Below are 17,873 nucleotides of genomic sequence, written 5' to 3'. Positions count from 1 at the left end.
GACATTTTGCCCTTATAAGTGCAAATACATATCACTCACACTTACAAGCTCGGTTCTTTCGGCGTTTCTTACATAAATCTCACTGTTTGTGACACTTTTTGAAGGTTCTTTATTGTTTATGTAGGACGAATTGTGGTGCGCGACTGCAGAGATGATGGCAAGCAATGACCGGACTGTGTACAAAGCTTTTTGGAGGATTGAGTCAAGTTGCAGTTCAAAAATGTTGGTTCCTGATAAATTTTCATTTAATCGATTGTGAAATTCTTTTACACCAAAAAATGAGTTCCTTAGAATTAAATTCTTTTATTTATTTTAGAGGGAGACAAAAGATATTGAAGTATTAAGCATTACTTCTACTGTTAGAAAAAATTTAAGAGATTGCTTGTAGTCAATGATAACTAATGTTTTCCAATTAATTAAGCATATGTTCAATGAAGTAGATGAGTGTATCGTGCATCCATATACATTCGAAATACTGCAACACTAAACTCTTTTAGTTTAACATATCCAATCCATTCAAAAAGGGATCATAGTCGAAAATATTCAAGTACTGCATAATTTGAATAACAAAGATAACTTACTAACACAGTAATAGAGAGAAGATGATACAGGAAAGCTTACTACCAAAAAACGTAAATGATAAGGGGAAAGTTTATTATTGCCAAGCTTACACGAAATCAAATATCTTAGACCGCTTTCCTCTATTAAATATTAATTATCTAAAAAAAATTGACTCATTCGTACGGAAAGACCATGGGAATGTTGGTATTGCACTCTGATTGCTTTGGGTGGTCAATTGCAGACCATTTGCCTCCTTTATAGCGATAATAAATGCCAATTTCTTGCAACTGTTGGTCATCATCCTTGTTGGTGTTGCACTTCACAAACACAATGATATTTTTCTCAGCATGAACGCCTCTTTCCAAATCCCTCACACTAAGAGTTTGGGTAGGTCCAGGAGGGAAACGTGTGAGTATAACACCGGTTATTTCTTGCTTCTCAAATAGGTTTACCGCCTCTGAAAAATAACAACCTTGAGACCAGCCAGTATACTGGCCATGACGAACCCACTCATGCGACCAGAAATAAGCGTCATTTACTTCTCCATTATGAAGATCCATGCTTGCCCAACACTTTTTCATCTTCTCTTGAACTTTCTTATTTATCTGTTCACAAAATAAAATAAAATAATTAGTACTCCGACGAAAACCGAGCAGAAAAATTCTGTACAAAATCACATAACATTACCTTTCTTGTTTTGTACACAGTGTTCACTAATGGTCGTCCCTGATTATATCCATTGTCCCTCCATAAACCATGGATGGTAAATTCTTTTGGAATATCAGGTCTGCAATCAATGTTGGCAAAAGTATTACATCTTGAATAACCCCACTGTACTCTTAGTTCGAAGGAAGCATCTCCACCGATATAGTAGGCCTGTTTAAAAACTACAAATAGTAAGTGAAAATATTGGTTTAAAAAACTATCAAGCTACACAGTATCACTAGTTCTTACTTGACGTATTTTATCTTCTTCATCCACAGGGCAATAGGCGTCGTCAATCTCCTCTGAAGCAACCATTACCAATAGTCTAATAGAAAGAAACAAGGCAAATAATAATTGACTTTTCATTATATATATAAATAGTTTATGCAGTTTGTGATTTTGCTCGGATACAACTCTCAAAAAGAAAAAAATGGATTTATGATTTAATTCTTAATCCAAAAGAGCTGCCACAATCGTGTATATATATATATGCTTTAAAAAAAAAAAATTACATGACTTACCTATCTATAAGAAGAAAAATTACATGACTCAACTAAGTAGAAAGGGAAGAACAAGCGCATGACTGACCCGCTAAAAATTTCCTCCCATTTAGGGAAGGCTAGCTAGAGAGGCTATTAAGAAAATCAACGACAAGTACACGTGAAAATTTCCTCCCATTTTGGGTTCAGTAGTTGTTGTTGCTCTGGATCCTCTGTACCAAGATTTCCATGTGCCCTCCGTTCCACCCAATCACTGATGGCCTCCTTTTTAACTCTCCAGAATCAGTCGAATTTTTATGAGAATAAAAAGAAAAATATTCGTGCATTTCTGCACCATTTCCTAATAAGAGGGCTACTTCCCTAGATATCAGGTAGATTCTGTGTGTCAGGCATTTGACTTAGAATTTTGTGAGCATATCAGTCATAATTTCAACAGTAATGCAGCGGTCGTCATTTTATCAAGTACGAAAAAAGGTGCTCCACCTTATGGATATTCAAATGATGGATGTCGGGACACAGACACAATGGATGTCCGTACATAGAAGAATTATACAGCCCGTAGATGGAACAATTAGTGTTGATTAAAGTACAAAAGAGTAATTATTCATTCATATACAACCAGCTACTGAAAACTGATGCTGAAGATGGTTGGTTGGACTCGAGACTCATGGCAAAAGATTTTCTTCAACTTGGTCCACACTCTCCAGTTTACAGCTGCTTCTCTATGTTACAAGTTGTCGCTTTACTGAAAAGCAACTGTCACCCTACAATTCAAAGTTAGAACCACATATGAGAGACTGAACAATCCGACTGAAGTTTCCACAAGCACTGAGTTCAATTTTGACCCACTGTGTTGGTCATGAAGACTATTATGTTTACAGGGGCGTAAAAGCTCACAAAATCAATAAACTGGTTGTCTATGGAAGGATGTCTTATCGATATTAGCATCTAAACATCTGGATGATAAAAATAAAAAAACAACCTAGAATTCCCTTGTATGAACAGAAAAACATAGGGATAAAAACCGACCTGTAACGACACCTCCCCAAAGAAAGAAGAAGGATCTCCCTGGCAGCAGATTGAGGAGAATCTGAACCATGAAAGCGAATCCTCTCTAAATCCAACCCACACGTGGCTCTAATACTGCAAATATACATAGTGAACAAGCTTATTTTAGCATCAGCAAGGAATTTAGTATCAGTATGAATAAACTGATGTCACACAATATACTTGAAGTTGGATGATGATTTTCTAATGCTTAATGGTGCACATGTGCCCAGGTGAGTGCATATGATTATGCGGGTTTAAAATCACCATGCGAACAAAGCTTGTGTACATATCAAAAACACTATTGGACTTCCAAGAACTTAAAAATTAACAGTGTTGTGGTAGTACAAGCATCTACATGAGTTGTCAAACTAAAAAAATTTCGCTCTTTAAAAAAGAAAGCACATTGGATTGGAAGTTGTTAATACAGGGTTTGCTTGTTAGGCTGAGTCTTTTTTTTTTTTTTGAAGCGCAGCCGTGCCAGAACAACACCAAAATATGTAAGGAAAACATCAACAGCATCATCTGGCCCATCTCAATTCTCTTTATCCAACATATTTTTGAACACAACTCTGATCATGCTCACAAACTGCATAAGTACAGAAATCAAGATAAGATAAAGCCCCACGAGAAACAGAGGTAGGTACCTGACAATCTAGAACAAACCCAACAAGCTTGTCTTTCTCAATCAAATGAACTCTATCGATCAGAATTAGGCTAGAAAGAACCCACCAGGAGTATCAAACATGAGTAATGGATAAGGATCATTTTAGAGATAAAAAGGAAAACGTGCTAAAGAAAAACTGTTGTTAACAGAGCAAATGGGCACCTGTTAGAAACATACGAGTCAAGTAATATTGATTTATCAATCTTTATCCAGTAAACAAGTGTAACCAAAATTTCCAAGGAAATAGAAAAATGTAAAGAAGCATTTCCAGGGCTTTATGTTGAACACTATGATCAATAGCAAGAACAACACTGACATGCTTAATGAACTCTAGTCCATTATCCTCTGTAGGTGAGCTGGAGTTAGCAAATGATGTAACTGATGAGACCTCTGCCCGTCATTCCGAGATTTACTTGTCTTAAAATGTTGATTAATATCATGTACAATTTTAAGGAGTTTCTCCATAGAAAAGGAACCGACATGGTAGACATTTAAAACATAATACCACACAGCTAATAATCTTCAAAACAATCATAAATTCATACAAAATCTTCACCTGTATCTTTGTGCAGACCAGCTCATTAAGAATCACTGTCAGCTATATTTCAGAAGACCCGGCAGCGAGGCACCCGCTATTGACAGAATGCGCAGGCTGAAATCTCCTGAGGATGCTCTAACTGCAGCTTGCTCTTGTGTGTATTTCGAAGGTTTATACAAAATATTCAGAGACAACCAAAACACAGTATCCTGCAAGGCAGAATCCAGACGTTCAATTATAAAGACGTTATAGGAATTCCTATTCTATGTTACTGCCACTTACATCACTTATTGGACAAATTCTGACGGCAGGTGAAATCAATAAATCATCCAACAATATGTTTCCATGATTCTTCCTTAGGTCTAGGAACTCGAAAACAGCGGCATGCCATGGCTCTAGGTAGACAGCAATATCACCTGAATGAACGATTGATAATAGCTTTTTACAGAGTCTCAACCCGGAAAAATCCAGGGTTAACAATATTGGGTCAACAATAGAAATAATATATGCACATCCAAGTACCTGTACAGGAAGCTAACACAAGAAAGTATATCAAGGCAGAAGACATTACGTCATCCTTGATCAACACAACGGGCAGTGTCATTGAATACTCATAGCATTGGAACAATTCCAATAGATGTTCCATTAGTACCAAAGATATAACTACCAGTGGTACAGATGTTGTGCACAGAAACTCCAATTCCTTCAGCAGATTTACTAATAACAGCATACTCCTTCGAAGTTCCATATATTCCTTCAATACTGTGCTCTTTCATGCACACAAGGAAGCAGCTACTCAACTACAAATTCCAACAGAACCTCAATTAGTGTCAAAAATTAATCCTTATATCAAAATTACAAACAAAAAAATATATAACATACTTGAGGCCTGAGTGTCCCTAGATTGAAAAGAGTAGGAGAAGCATGGGTAAACCAACGTTGTGGCATAGATGATATGTTTTGAGAACAGAATCAATATTGTCTTTGCGGATTCCAACAGCAACTCTCATCAACATATGTTGTGGTCTTCTACAACCTTGCCTTGCACCTTCAACAGGTAGGATCTTTCAAGGGTTTTGAAACCAAAATAATCATAGTCAAAATCTCTGTCATATATGATTTCACTGTCCAGGAGATCGGCATTCTGCAACTAAAGCACACAAAAAAAGAAGATACGAGATCCATCGAAATTGCTTTAACATTTAGTTGCCAGATTTAATTAAAAAAAAATTAAAATAAAAAAATAAAAAAAACTGCACAATCACTCTTCATTTAAAGGAGCAACACAATCAAAGAGTTCAACCTTCAAGGCGTTTAAACCTTTACAAATTCACATATTGAAATCAATACTACTCAACAGAACGTTTATCAGGATTCATTGACAGTAATCATGATCTTCTTATCACTTATCAAACCTCGAAATAGGGAGATAAAAAATCCAGATGTCATAACACAGCAAAACACAACTAAATTTGGTGCATTAAATTAATTGGGAGTACAATTAGAATAAATATGGATACAGAAATCTTATACCCAGCAAAACACTGATAACATATTACCTTCTTCAGCCTATAGTTGAAACAAACAAGAATTCAATATAAATACAGAGAAGCTATATTGAATGTGGAAATTGAAGTCAAATTCATGAAGTGTAAGAAGATAAAGAAACAAATCTCTAGGTCCAATAAACCAAAAAACAATAGTGATGGCCGTACCATGAGCCTTAAGAATATGCAAAACTCTTAAACCATGTGAATCCCTGAGAATGACATCAATCTGAGATGGAGTCAACCAGTTCTTTGCGAACTTACATGTGTTATCTTCAACCTGTAAAATCAAAACCCAAATAACCATCATCATCAATTAATAGTTTAAAAAAAAATGATACATCAAACTAAAGGGGCTTGATTTATTTTACTTACATCAGGAGAAGAAAAGTTCCAACCAGCTTGGTGGTGTTCTTCTGTATTGACCCAGATTCGAACAGTCAATACCTTGTCACACCCAAAAACCCAATATTAAAAGCATACCAACACATCAGAAATACAATAGATGTGTAACAAGACAACACCATTTTGTCTGTACTTAATTACAGGTTGTAAATCTAAGCTGCAATCCTCAGCTGAGTCCTTCCGAAAGTTTGACATGAAGCGTTCCTCCGTCCTGATGCGAAGTAAATAAGAATCAAATCAGATCCAAAATAGATAGCTAAGACAACAGAAGAAATCTGAAATAGACTGCAATTAGACAGAAATTGGAGAATCAAATCAGATCCAAATAAACCACACAAATCAATAAAAGAATTTACCGAAGAATTCAAGTCAAGATAAGCGTGCTAACGAAACCCGGTAATTCGTGTTCGAATCTTCGGTAAAAAGAGATACCAATGGTGACAAATCTTCAGAAATTCGTGTTCGGATCTTCAATCTGAACGGAACCCTAAGAAAGAATACTCCCATTTAAGGTTTATCATTACAATTTGAACAAAATCAGGACCCCCTACAAACCCTAAATGAATTTGAGTAACCCGAAGGATCCATTAAAGTGAAAACTATTCCGAACCCGTGGGTCATATACAAGGAAACCCTCCCGACTGGATTTTTCATTGTCAACTCCATATTTTAGGAAAATCCTATTACTAAGTTCAAAATATAAACTTATCTTCGGATCTGGTCCATTTTAATTAATAACTCTACCCTTTTCTATTTATATCACAGGAAACTCATTAAATATTTTCATTTCTAATTCATTTTCTCTCTCCAATTCTTACAGAAACTGAAACAGAATTTAGGATTTTAAACATATTTGAGCAGAGACAATCGATTTTGCTTTTCAGGTTTGATTAAATTGAGGTTTGAATCGATTAATTTTAACGTTTCTTCAATTTTCATCGCATGATTATGTTGTTGTTGTTGTAACCATTTGTTCCTGGTTTATTCCCTGATAAAGGAAAAATCCAAAAGTGTTTTCATCGATGGCGACGATAAAGACACCAGGGGAAGGAGGAGCAACAGTTGCAGCAGAAATTACAATCCTAGAATCAATCTTCAATTAACTGATCTGCAAATTCGGCACTAATTCAATAGCGATTTAAGTATACAGATAAGTATCATCTTCTCTTTGTCATGATGCTGTAATTGAGAGATTTTATTTGATCGGAAATAAAAAATGAATAATTATGAATAAAAATTTCAAATTTGTTCTTCGTCTAGCTCGTCCTAACTCTCAATTTCTAGCTGAGATCAAAAACTGATTTGAGATTCGGTATCAGCGAGTCATCATCTCAATTACCCATGGATTTGATTTGAATTTCATCGTTCATTAATTTTTTTAATTCATCTATGCTTGATAGATTTCATGGAGTTTGTTTTAAGTTGTTTAAATAGTAACAACAGAAGCAGTTTGGTATCTGACACTGAACCATGTACCTTAATGAAAACTATGCCTTCAATTTCATTATCAATTCAATCTTCTACTGTAGTATCATTATGTTGGCAGAAACCTTGAAAGAAAATGGTTTTTGTTGGCTTAACTTGTTTTTTTAATGCAGTGCTAATGAAACCTATAAAATTGTAGTTGTTTGATTACGGAATAGGTCATTTTACATAGTAGAAAGAGATGGTGGTGGTGGAGGTGATGCACAATGAATGTGCGTCATGGATTGTCGCAATCTATGAAATAAAATAATAAGATTATATTTTCTGAATCTTTCATAATTTCATGTATTTATTATAAAAAATCCAGAAAATTAAGGAAAATATTATATTAATACCTGGCATTTATGACTAAAAAGTAAATAAAATCAATTCAACATATTTTCATAATAATATATTTATTTCGGACATTTATGATAAAAAATCATAAAAATACACTCGATTACCTGATCTCCACCAAAATACTATATTAATTTTGAGTATTTATAATAAGAATCCAAAAGATCATAGTAAAAATCATATTTATATTTCTTGGATCGTTTTTAAAGTAAAAAATTCTATGAATAATTATTAATATCATCTTAAAAAACCTAATCCATGATTATTAAGGTAAAAAATTCATTAAATATAAGAAGAAAAAACTGATTTATATTTTGTGGATCATTTTTAGCATAAAAATATACGGATAAATAATAATTTCATCTTAAGATATACCAAAATTGTTTAGGCCAGATGTTCAAATTAATTAAGGTAAAAAAATCTTTAACATTGATAATGCGTCGTAAATGCTTCCCTTTGATAAGGTAAAAAATCCAATAGATATTATTATTGTTATGATTTAGATGGAAACAGAATAATACTTTTGTATTTTGTTGGGATACATAAAAAAAAAGAAAATGTAATTTTATAAATTATTGATATCACTCTGAATATAAGCGCACAAGTGAAGCCTCAATCGTTTGAGATTTTGCTCCGGGAATGACTTGATTTTCTTTGTTCTTTTCTTAGAGTTAAGATTTTATGATTTTAGGATATTACAATGTAGATGTGATCAGCGTTTGTATTTTCAATTTATTTTTTTTTTGTTTTCTGATTGGTGTTTGTTGTTTGTTCATGTGAGTCTTAATTGGCAATGCGAATATTTTTTTTCTGCAGGAGTTCTAACAGGTTGATAGAAATAGAGGTAATAAAGATTGATTAGGAAAAATAGATGTTATATTCATTTGATACGAAAGATTCCTACAACAACTAAAAACTTAACAATGATATCACTGATTTTGTATTCGTAGCAGATTCTACCAATCCGAACAAAGAAAAGTATCAAATTGAATTTGCTTTGTTCTCAAACTTTATTTTAAAAGCTTATTGATGCTGGTCGTATGAATAAAAATGATCATGTTTTCGTTCAAAATAAGCGTGAATTCAGTTTGATGCTTTTCTCTTTCTTAACACTTGGGTATCACAAGTTTACTTTGTCACTACTGACTACTGTAGAAACAGGTACAAATTCAGTTGGATGCTTTTCTTTTTCTTGGCACTTGGGTATCACAGGTTTACTTTGTCTTGACTGTGTGACCTATGCTTAGGTTGTGGAGCAATCAAATAAAGTTGGAGCTCAAACTGCAGAAACATCAAAGGGTTAAACGAGTTAGCACCAACAAAAACATATACATTATTGTTTTGGAGCGGATGTAGCACCATGAGTAAGATTTCTCGTTGTTTCATTTTCTTTCCCTTAGTTTACTTTGTTCTCAAACTTTATGGACTCAACAAATGGGTAATCATGTGAACGAGCTATTGGAAACTATTCATTTCTAAATAGCAGGCAGGCGTTCATCCTGTGGTGGGGAACCTTATGATATGTCGCTTGCATTTTATTTTTGTCACGCAAGAATGATTGGGAAACACTTTCAAGATCTCACGAATAATTTTTTGTTTATCTCTTAAGATTAAAAATTGATTCAACTCTCTTGATTTCTAGGTACCAGGATACTCTGGATTTTATTTGTGGATTTCATTTTGATAGCTTTTGGATTTTATGTGTGATGTTGATTTTCTTTTGTTAACTGTATCAAATGCTTTGTGCTTTTCTTCGGTTATCTTGTGGGTCAAGTTGCAAACATAATTAAAGATGGGAAGTTTACTCCCAATGAAATTGAGTATTCTTTGTCCATAAGCCTCCAAATAGTCTGCATGGTGGTATGACATGGCAACAACATCTATATTTTTTTATTGTAGGCAAAAGTTTATATATGCTATTATTTCTTTACAACCATAATTTAGTGTTCTGGAAAGATTCATGTTTTATAGAATGAGGCTTACATGATATGATAACATAAATTAGTTATATCAGATATGCAAATTATGTTAAGAAGTTTGCATCAAGGGTATATTTAGAACCTAGCCATTTCATACTCAGCTTGTTCATTTCACATTTCAATTTGCAGGAGTCCTCTCGGTCAAGATTACACCGCTCGGTGTTTAGTACACTGTCAGCGGATTTTATAAGATCGGTCGGTCTAGTCTACACCGTTACGTATAATCTGATCCAACAGTCATAAATTTTCCCCTTATAAATACTAAATTCCTCTTCCATTTTAACTCACACCTTCTCTTTTCTACTCTTTACATTTGTTAATCTAAAACAAATTTCGTCCAACTTTTTCGTTCACTCGTATTGTATAATTTCTTTAATATGTCTCAATCTAATACTCAATCTAATAAAAATAAGAAAATTAGGTGTGCAAAATTTTACCTTAGCCAAAGATGAAATCATTTGCAGAAACAATGTGTTCTTTATACAAGATAGTGTCGATGGTGCCCAACAACAATCTACCAAGTTATGGGATAACATATTTGCTGAATTTCGTGAAGAAACTATGAACATCAACGATCGTGATGCAAATGGATGCCCGGTCGCTTCGTTATAATCAACGCCCAAGTTTCCTTGTATGAAGCTGCTCTATAGCAAGCTGCTCGTTGTCAAGCGAGCGGTCTTGTTGATGTTGATGTCAAACGAAAGTGTCGAACTGATTTGCACCATAAATATGGGAAAAAAAATTATTATGAAAGTTGTTATCATATTTTGAAAGTGTTTCCTAAATACAATCCAAAAGTGTTAGCAAACATGCAGAATATACCTGCAAGTTCACCACACACTTCTTCACCTTCAACGTCAGTGAAAAGATGAGGGTACCCAAATATACCTCAATCTAAAGCTTTTCCACCTATAAGTCCTTTCTCCAAAAGTGATTATCTATAGACTGAGTCGAGACAATACAACTAATCGGTTTACATTTCATGTGATCGTCTATAGATACGAGATCAAGACAATACGACAAAAAGATAACTTGTATGATTGATTATGGATAAAAGATCGAGATAATGCAACAACGAAGTATGTTTACTTGATAAAAGGTTCGGACTTAACCTAAAAAATTGGATTGCTATCAAGTAAATAGGAATTGAAGTTTGTGTATTTTACTTCTAATTATAATAAAAAATTATAATTGCGGAAATAGAAAAGTAAAAGACACGACAAGATTTTGTTAACGAGGAAACCACGAATGCAGAAAAATCTCGGGACCTTGTCAATAATTGAATACTCTCAGGATTAAGCCGCTATACAAAATCTAAACCAACTTCGTATAGTTGTGACCAAGAAACTAAACGCATAGTTCACCTAGGTCCGTTTGTATTCCCACGCCTCCGACTTGTAGTAAGTCACGTACTTGGAACAACTCCTTTGATTTGTATTCCAAACAGTAAAGGAACAAAAAAATTGTTCGGTAACAACTATTTTCAATCAAGTGATATGAGTTCGAAAAAATGCTCTTCCGTTTATCCCATAAACTCCTTTGTCAGGTCCTTAGATCTATCAATCAACAATTACCGAAGTAATCGTTTAGAGATTTTGCAATCAATACTTTTAATGCAAAGAATTGTATTAATGTCGATCTACTCAATTAATCAATCAAATCTACCACAAGGATAAACCGATTATAGTTGGATCATATTCCATCCGAAACAAGTATTGTGCACACCAAAGATTATGAACCCAAATCTCAACTAAATATATTCACTTTAAAGTAGACAGTAAACCCGCTGACAGGGGATTCGCGGGTGTTTCGAAGCTTACTTCCCGTATCAGACGGACGAAGAACCGTTGTAGTCGACTCGGGCCATTAACTCCGGTGTCAGTGTGCGAACCCGGGGGGCCGAGACGATATCGTAATCGTCGTTCTTCCCTGCAAACAATTTATCTTTTATTTATTTATTATATAACCCTTCCGTAGGGTTTAAAAATATAAGTCCAAATGTCCAAATAAAGTGCAAAACAAAAAGGAAAATTACAAATATTTCCTAATACAATTATAAAAAGAATATCTAAAAATAAAATTAATAAAAATAAAATAAAACTAAATCCTAAAAAATAAAATTATTTGTTTTTTTCTTCTCTTTTAGCTTTAAGCTTTGATTCCAAGTCTTTAGTATCCAACTTCAAACCTGTAATACAAAGACAAATACCCAAAGAAACGTAAATAAAGAACAAAGAAAAATAAATCTAAGAAAAAAAAATTCTACCTAAACACAAATCCGCGTCGGTGGCGCCGAAAATTATTCAAGTTTTTTAATGTGGTTGTAGTGATAGTGGTAAATAAGTGATTCATTTCATACTTGTGAAGGAAATGGATTTTTAGACTTAAATAAAACTTAGAAATGTAGCAAAATTATATAACAAGGTGATGTGAATATTATGGAGAAACAGGGGTTCGGATTCCACCATTCATCAATACTTATGTGATTCAATATTTATTTAAATTTTGCAATTTAAACAGTTGGTTTGATTCTAAATTATTGCCAAAAACATGTTTCCAAAATATCAAATGTTAGTCACAAGTATAACGCATCAAGAGTCTAAAACTAAACATGTGTTATCAAGAGAAAACACATTTGATTAATAAAAACCATTTAATTTATTTTTTTTCCATGCAATTAATCATATAAAAATATTACATAAATTTATAAAATAGAGATCAAAATAATTCATTGATGCTCAAAGGGTGTTTATAATGGAGAGAAAAACAAGAAAATGATATAAAACAGGAATCACTATTCGGCAGTTGCTAGCAAGGTGTTGAACACTCTAGTATATGCGGCAGTTTCCAACGACTTTCTTCGACTGATTTTGTTCTTCGTCTTCTTCTTCCCTGCACCGGCAAAGAAACTTCTCCGTGATTCTTTCTCTCAGCTCTGCAGCTTCCCAAATCTCTCCAAACTCTCAACTAAACTCCTCCAAGTGTACGTGCTCCTTTTCTTGACCTCCCAGATGCCTATTTATACACCACAAGCACGAGAATCACTCCCGATATCCCAAAAATCCGAGAATAACTTGGTTTTCTTTTACCAAAAGTTTCGGTCTATTTCTTCTCCCTGACTCTTCTCCACGCGGTTTTGAGTTATCAAAACTTTCCAAACCCTCTCGATACTGAAACAGGACCAGATACACTCAATATACAACACCATATCTTCTCTCACACCATATCTTCTCCCAAATCATCTCAAGTCAATCCACAGAACCCGAGTGTAACCATCTCCCTGTTTTGTAGAAACTCGGTTCCTATCCCTGTTTTCTCGATTCTACAGCTCATACCTTCCCTGTTTAACAGAAACAGGATTATATCAATCCACAGAACGAGTACACACAGAAGCAAATCATCATGTCCGGGATATTTTCTTCTCTGTTTTTCTCCACACGATCATGCAGCCAATTCTGGTTGATTACAACACCCATACCAGCCCTGTTATGCTCAAACAGGCCAAACCAAGCCGATATCCGTGATTGAATCTCTTTAAAACAACTCAAAAATTCAAATCCAAATTTGTTTATGGATGCTCATGTTTTCCCGCCTTTTTTTCTTTATTTAAATTTGAGAAGAGAGAGGGCGCCCCCTATCCAGAGTAGGGTGCCTTTAGCATCTGACTTTGGGTGCCCTGGGGTGGCCTGTGTCCAAAACGCGGGTTCCAAAACCACTTTCTCCAGGTGCCTTTAACAACTTTTCAAGCAGCTTTTCCAAAAAAATGTTTATTGGCCAAAAATACCTACACATGCATATAACACCATAATAAATACAAAAATGAACACTATCAATATATAAAATCGGGACAAATTAGACATAATAATATGTCTATCACTAAGCGACACTTATAAGTGTCTCTTAATTAATTTTTAACAGACACTTATTATTAATTTAAGTGACACTTATATTCGTCTCAAAATGAAATTAGCATCTAGTTTGGAACCTTGGCAGAACGGGAAATCCAAAACAATACATTGAGTCCTTATTATCTCACAAATAATACAAGCAATGAGCTTCCTTACCTGAAAAAAACAATGGAAATCTGTACGAAACATTGGCAATTATGATTCATGGTCAAATGGCAACTGTCAAGAATCAACTGAAAAGAAATAACGGGCACCTGCTACAGTAAGTTTGACAAGATTTCAGAGACATTTACACGAACAATATCCTGATCCCTAAAGCCTAAACATCTATGTGAAGATTCCTTACAAGTTCATAGACCAACAAAAAGCTGTGAAGATTCCTAGCAGCTGAAGATACTAGAGGTAGAGGGGATGCTGATTTGTTAGCCTGTTTCATATAAATTTTAGTTTTGTTTACTTACTACTTTTTATGCTACCATTTCCTTTTAGCAATGTGAGGCAACAGTTTGAATATAATTCTAGTGAGACTGAGGCAAGGTGTCATGAGCCAGTGGACTGAAACCTCCACGATGCCTCTTTGAAATTATTCTATAAGTCACGTGTTCTTACTCTTATTCTTGTAAAGAGAAGATTATACAAAGGGACAAAATAATTGACTTAGAAAATGCTTAAAGTAGTATAAGACACAATCTACGTGTGTGCCAAGTATGACCTCACCTATCATAGAAGATAGAAGACATGCATGCCAATAAGTATAAAAGAAAATATATAAGGATGGTTTAAAAAATTACACTATTGCAGTCAAATATACCTCAGACGAAACCGTCTTCGGTTGTCCTTCATCCACTGTGTCAACCTTCTCTTCTACCTTTACACAACATAAAATGCAAAAATTATCTAGATGATTAAGGAAGTTCCATATAATTCAACAATTAGATACACAAATGATTAACTGATAAGAGTTTCTGGGAAAAAAAAACTCCAGTAATAAATCAAGATAGCTTTAGTTAACATCAAAACAAGGGGAAAAGAACATATATGATTGTTATTTCGTGAAATCTCATAAGGAAAAAAAATTGTTCTGCGGAGAACCAAGAAATAGCTGAAATTAAAATTTAAAAAAATAAAAATACAAAGACTCAATCTAATTGGCACATGCAATGACTATTAACAAAGGATCTCAGATATACACCAGCTCTTCTAGTTTGGAAGTGTGATCCAACTGTAGGAGATAAACTGCATCACAATACTAAAATTACAAGCGTTTTAACTACTATGCAAATTTCATGCTTTGAAAATTGTCATAAAATTTGCATCTTATCCAGCTGCCCTGACCACCAGCAATAGGAAACAGGAGCTCTAGGAATGCAACGTGAGATGAAGAAAGAGGCACTAGCTTTACTGCATCTACGCGTTAGAAACAAATCAAAGACGGTCATTTTCTAAACAAAAAAGGTCCACCTAATTACACAGGATGATCCCATAGACAAAAACACGTAAAGGTAGGCTGATAGGTCTTATAAGGCCACATACCAATTTCTTAGATTGCAGCTTGTTGGTTTGGTGTGTCATTTTACTGTTCCAATAGAAAAACCCCTCGCTCCATATACATGTTACTGTTACCCTTTCTATGTTAGAGCTTTCAGAATAAGACTGCTCTCGAGTGGCGGTATGGTAGATATCCATGGAGCTGATGGGGTTGTCTATTCACCACGATACTGAGAAAGGTGTAAGTAGTTTAACAACTTTTTGTTGAACACCCAACCTTGAATACGTGGTACTTCTTCCTTTTGACATTTTGATTCTCTAGAGGTTTTATACATGGGGATGTGATGCAAAGGCAAATAAGAAAGGATCGTAACGGTATAAGATTATTAAAGTGTACGAAGAACTTGTAAATGAAGTATGTAAACGAGGACTTGTTAATTAGAGTAAACAAGGCGACTGTTACCAACAGATTCTACGACTTAATAACATGGTGACATATACCAAAACAGTTAAGAATGTAAGAAAGTGATCTGCAGATCTGCACCAAACATTTTAAACCGGTAAGTAAGTTCATTTAAGTGTCTTTGCTGAAGCACTATCCCACTACGAACATGTGATATACATACAGTATAATGTTCACTTTATTTACGATATGGCGTTTGAATAGCATAATTTCTAAAAATTTCCATAAGCAGAGAGTAAATATTTGTTACTAAGAAACATCCTCTTATCAATAAAATCCTTGTATATATTATCAAACCCAAGAACGACTCCACGTAAGAAAATACATAGAGAAGATATCAAGAACTTCACAGACCTGATAAGTATGGAGGTTCACGTATATTAGTGGCATGCGCTGGTTCACCCGACTGTAGTGCTTTGCAACACCATAAACAGTGTTTGGTACGAACTCAAGTACTATATTTAGGTATGGCTCTTCCTTGCCTGTGATCGAAAAGAAATTATGCTTTAGAGCTACGATGTTTGGGTGATCCAACATTTGCATAATTTGCAGCTCCCGATTCTTATAACGCTTGTCTTGACGAACCTTCTTGATTGCAACTATTTCTCCAGTTTCTCTACATTTGGACGACAAAATACAACAAGCTATGAGAATCTAAAACAAGCGAGGTTTTCCAACTACACCCAGTTTAAGTTCAGTTTACCTGGAAGACAACTCCAAATGAACCCATTCCCCCCACATGCTCTACTATGTAACCAATATTCTACAAAGTAAAATCGAAACATTTCAGTGACACTAACTTCAGCACCACATAATCAAGTAAAGCACTTACAACTTACTCCAGTCCTTACCTTGCTCGATTGGCCGTTTCGACCACCAACTGTAGTTGTTATTACAGCGAAAAAATCTAACATGACTTATATGATAACAACTCTACCAATCAACTTACAAATTGCATTGATAACCATAGGGGAACCTATAAAATCTTAGGCCTACCATAACTCACGAAGTAAACCCTGGACGAATGAAATAAGTGGATAAGAAATACGACAACTGAATATTCCCTTGATATGCAAGGGTGAACAAGTAGGAATAGTGAGGATTACAGGTGATCAGCCTCACCTAGAAAAGAAAGGAACACTCCATGCCTTGACAACACAAATCCTGAAGTCTTACATAATCGCAGAAGTATGTTGGTAAATTGCTACAACTACAGTTTTCAGTTTTAAAAATTACTCTTAAGGACTCAAATCTACACTTAAAAGAGAACAGTATTCAATTGAAACAATATTGACCCTTATCTCATCTCATCTACAAAAACCCAGTAGTCAAAATCTTCAATTACAACACAAACAAGAAAAAACCAAAACAAATACCATCATACTAGTATTTTAAATTGAACAAAAGGTTTAAAACAAAATAAAATATCTAAACCCTCAAGAGACATGAACAAAATTAAAAATCTCACTTCATAAAATTTAAATTATAAGCATACCCATGCTTTAAAACTCATGAGATCAACTAAACAATCACAGAAATTGCAAAATCTAGAGAGAAACATATCATACGAGCTATAATATTCACAGATTAAGTTTAAATCAAAACTCAAAACAAGTAATAAGGTTAGGGATTTATACCTGAACCTTTTAAGTATTTGTATCTCAATCATCTTCTGCGAATTCAAAATCAAAAGTTAAAATTCCATTTCTAGGGTTTAGAAAATCAGAATATACAAATCTATAAAAAGGATCCCATACCTGATATTAGGTTAACTAAGTAAAAACGGGTATTCATTTCTGCTAACGTACTTAAGACGATTACTGCTCGATTTAGGGTTTGGAATTAAAAGAAGAGGAATATATTGAGGTCTAGCAGGCCTAAAGCTATTGGTGCAAGGAGATCTTTGGTCGATTTAGGAATGGATCTGGCTTTGGTTTCTCTTTGTTGGTTTTGAGACGAGGAAAAGGGAAATAAGAGTAGAAGGAAGAAAGAAGAAAAAAAGAGAGAGAAAAGAGAAAAGAAGTAAAAAGAAAAAAGAATAAGAAAAATGTGAATTTTTATAAAAAAAAATAACATTCAATTTTATCTAAATTTAAGAGACTTTAAATAGGGGGGGGGGGGGGGGGGGGGCTTAAAAAAATGGTGGGAAGTAATGATAATCGTATGAATTCAATTTTAAGATAATTTAGTGTGAGACAAACACATGGAGGGAGAATGAGGGAGAATTAAGAGGGAAATAGATGT

At 34.3% G+C, this 17,873-nt stretch overlaps 3 protein-coding genes across 27 annotated transcripts; all 3 read right to left on the bottom strand.

Annotated features, from left to right (window-relative positions):
• Positions 1-651: 651 nt before the first annotated feature.
• LOC113353706 (intracellular ribonuclease LX-like) lies at positions 652-1,307 on the bottom strand. Its single transcript, XM_026597222.1, has 2 exons — positions 1,249-1,307; positions 652-1,166 (listed from the first exon to the last, which is right to left on the bottom strand). The coding sequence occupies exon 2, from the start codon at positions 1,140-1,142 to the stop codon at positions 735-737; it is 408 nt and encodes a 135-aa protein (XP_026453007.1). The 5' UTR covers positions 1,143-1,166; positions 1,249-1,307; the 3' UTR covers positions 652-734.
• Positions 1,308-2,193: 886 nt separating this feature from the next.
• Positions 2,194-6,638, bottom strand: LOC113348377 (40S ribosomal protein S13-like). 11 transcript variants are annotated; one of them, XR_003359629.1, is made up of 11 exons: positions 6,327-6,625; positions 6,104-6,181; positions 5,941-6,012; positions 5,734-5,845; positions 4,901-5,168; positions 4,541-4,818; positions 4,037-4,434; positions 3,461-3,530; positions 3,242-3,402; positions 2,796-2,909; positions 2,194-2,530 (listed from the first exon to the last, which is right to left on the bottom strand). XR_003359629.1 is itself a non-coding variant. In XM_026592112.1 (5 exons), the coding sequence occupies exons 2-5, from the start codon at positions 6,163-6,165 to the stop codon at positions 5,583-5,585; spliced, it is 243 nt and encodes an 80-aa protein (XP_026447897.1). In that variant the 5' UTR covers positions 6,166-6,181; positions 6,327-6,638; the 3' UTR covers positions 5,467-5,582. The 11 variants fall into 11 exon arrangements, 2 of the variants coding, with proteins under 2 accessions (XP_026447897.1, XP_026447896.1); XR_003359625.1 differs by having other exon boundaries at positions 4,037-4,227; positions 4,301-4,434; positions 5,941-6,181; positions 6,327-6,624; XR_003359628.1 differs by having other exon boundaries at positions 6,090-6,181; positions 6,327-6,624.
• Positions 6,639-12,447: 5,809 nt separating this feature from the next.
• LOC113348375 (shaggy-related protein kinase kappa-like) lies at positions 12,448-17,667 on the bottom strand. 15 transcript variants are annotated; one of them, XM_026592100.1, is made up of 8 exons: positions 17,387-17,663; positions 17,267-17,301; positions 16,752-16,839; positions 16,481-16,645; positions 16,333-16,392; positions 15,984-16,245; positions 14,490-14,546; positions 13,599-13,834 (listed from the first exon to the last, which is right to left on the bottom strand). In XM_026592100.1, exons 5-8 carry the CDS (start codon positions 16,368-16,370, stop codon positions 13,715-13,717), a joined length of 477 nt encoding a protein of 158 aa, XP_026447885.1. In that variant the 5' UTR covers positions 16,371-16,392; positions 16,481-16,645; positions 16,752-16,839; positions 17,267-17,301; positions 17,387-17,663; the 3' UTR covers positions 13,599-13,714. The 15 variants fall into 15 exon arrangements, 11 of the variants coding, with proteins under 11 accessions (XP_026447893.1, XP_026447894.1, XP_026447889.1 ...); XM_026592102.1 differs by having other exon boundaries at positions 16,752-16,793; XM_026592105.1 differs by having other exon boundaries at positions 17,267-17,298.
• Between the last annotated feature and the right edge of the window lie 206 nt (positions 17,668-17,873).

This window comes from Papaver somniferum, chromosome 2 (genome assembly GCF_003573695.1).
Source record: "Papaver somniferum cultivar HN1 chromosome 2, ASM357369v1, whole genome shotgun sequence".
Lineage (NCBI taxonomy): Eukaryota > Viridiplantae > Streptophyta > Magnoliopsida > Ranunculales > Papaveraceae > Papaver > Papaver somniferum.
This window is presented reverse-complemented; position numbering and strand designations above follow the sequence as displayed.

Bases quoted from the DNA above. Each gene is read 5' to 3' on its own strand.
- LOC113353706 (XM_026597222.1), bottom strand. From the start codon at position 1,142: ATGAAAAAGTGTTGGGCAAGCATGGATCTTCATAATGGAGAAGTAAAT.
- LOC113348377 (XM_026592111.1), bottom strand. From the start codon at position 6,165: ATGTCAAACTTTCGGAAGGACTCAGCTGAGGATTGCAGCTTAGATTTA. The intron at 6,013-6,111 runs GTAATTAAGTAC...GGGTGTGACAAG, and splicing joins GCAGCTTAGATTTACAACCT to GTATTGACTGTTCGAATCTG. The intron at 5,846-5,940 runs GTAAGTAAAATA...TTGATTTTACAG, and splicing joins GGAACTTTTCTTCTCCTGAT to GTTGAAGATAACACATGTAA.
- LOC113348375 (XM_026592104.1), bottom strand. From the start codon at position 16,370: ATGTGGGGGGAATGGGTTCATTTGGAGTTGTCTTCCAG. The intron at 16,246-16,332 runs GTAAACTGAACT...GTCCAAATGTAG, and splicing joins CATTTGGAGTTGTCTTCCAG to AGAAACTGGAGAAATAGTTG. The intron at 14,547-15,983 runs GTCTGTGAAGTT...TGTTGTGTAAAG, and splicing joins TGAACCTCCATACTTATCAG to GTAGAAGAGAAGGTTGACAC.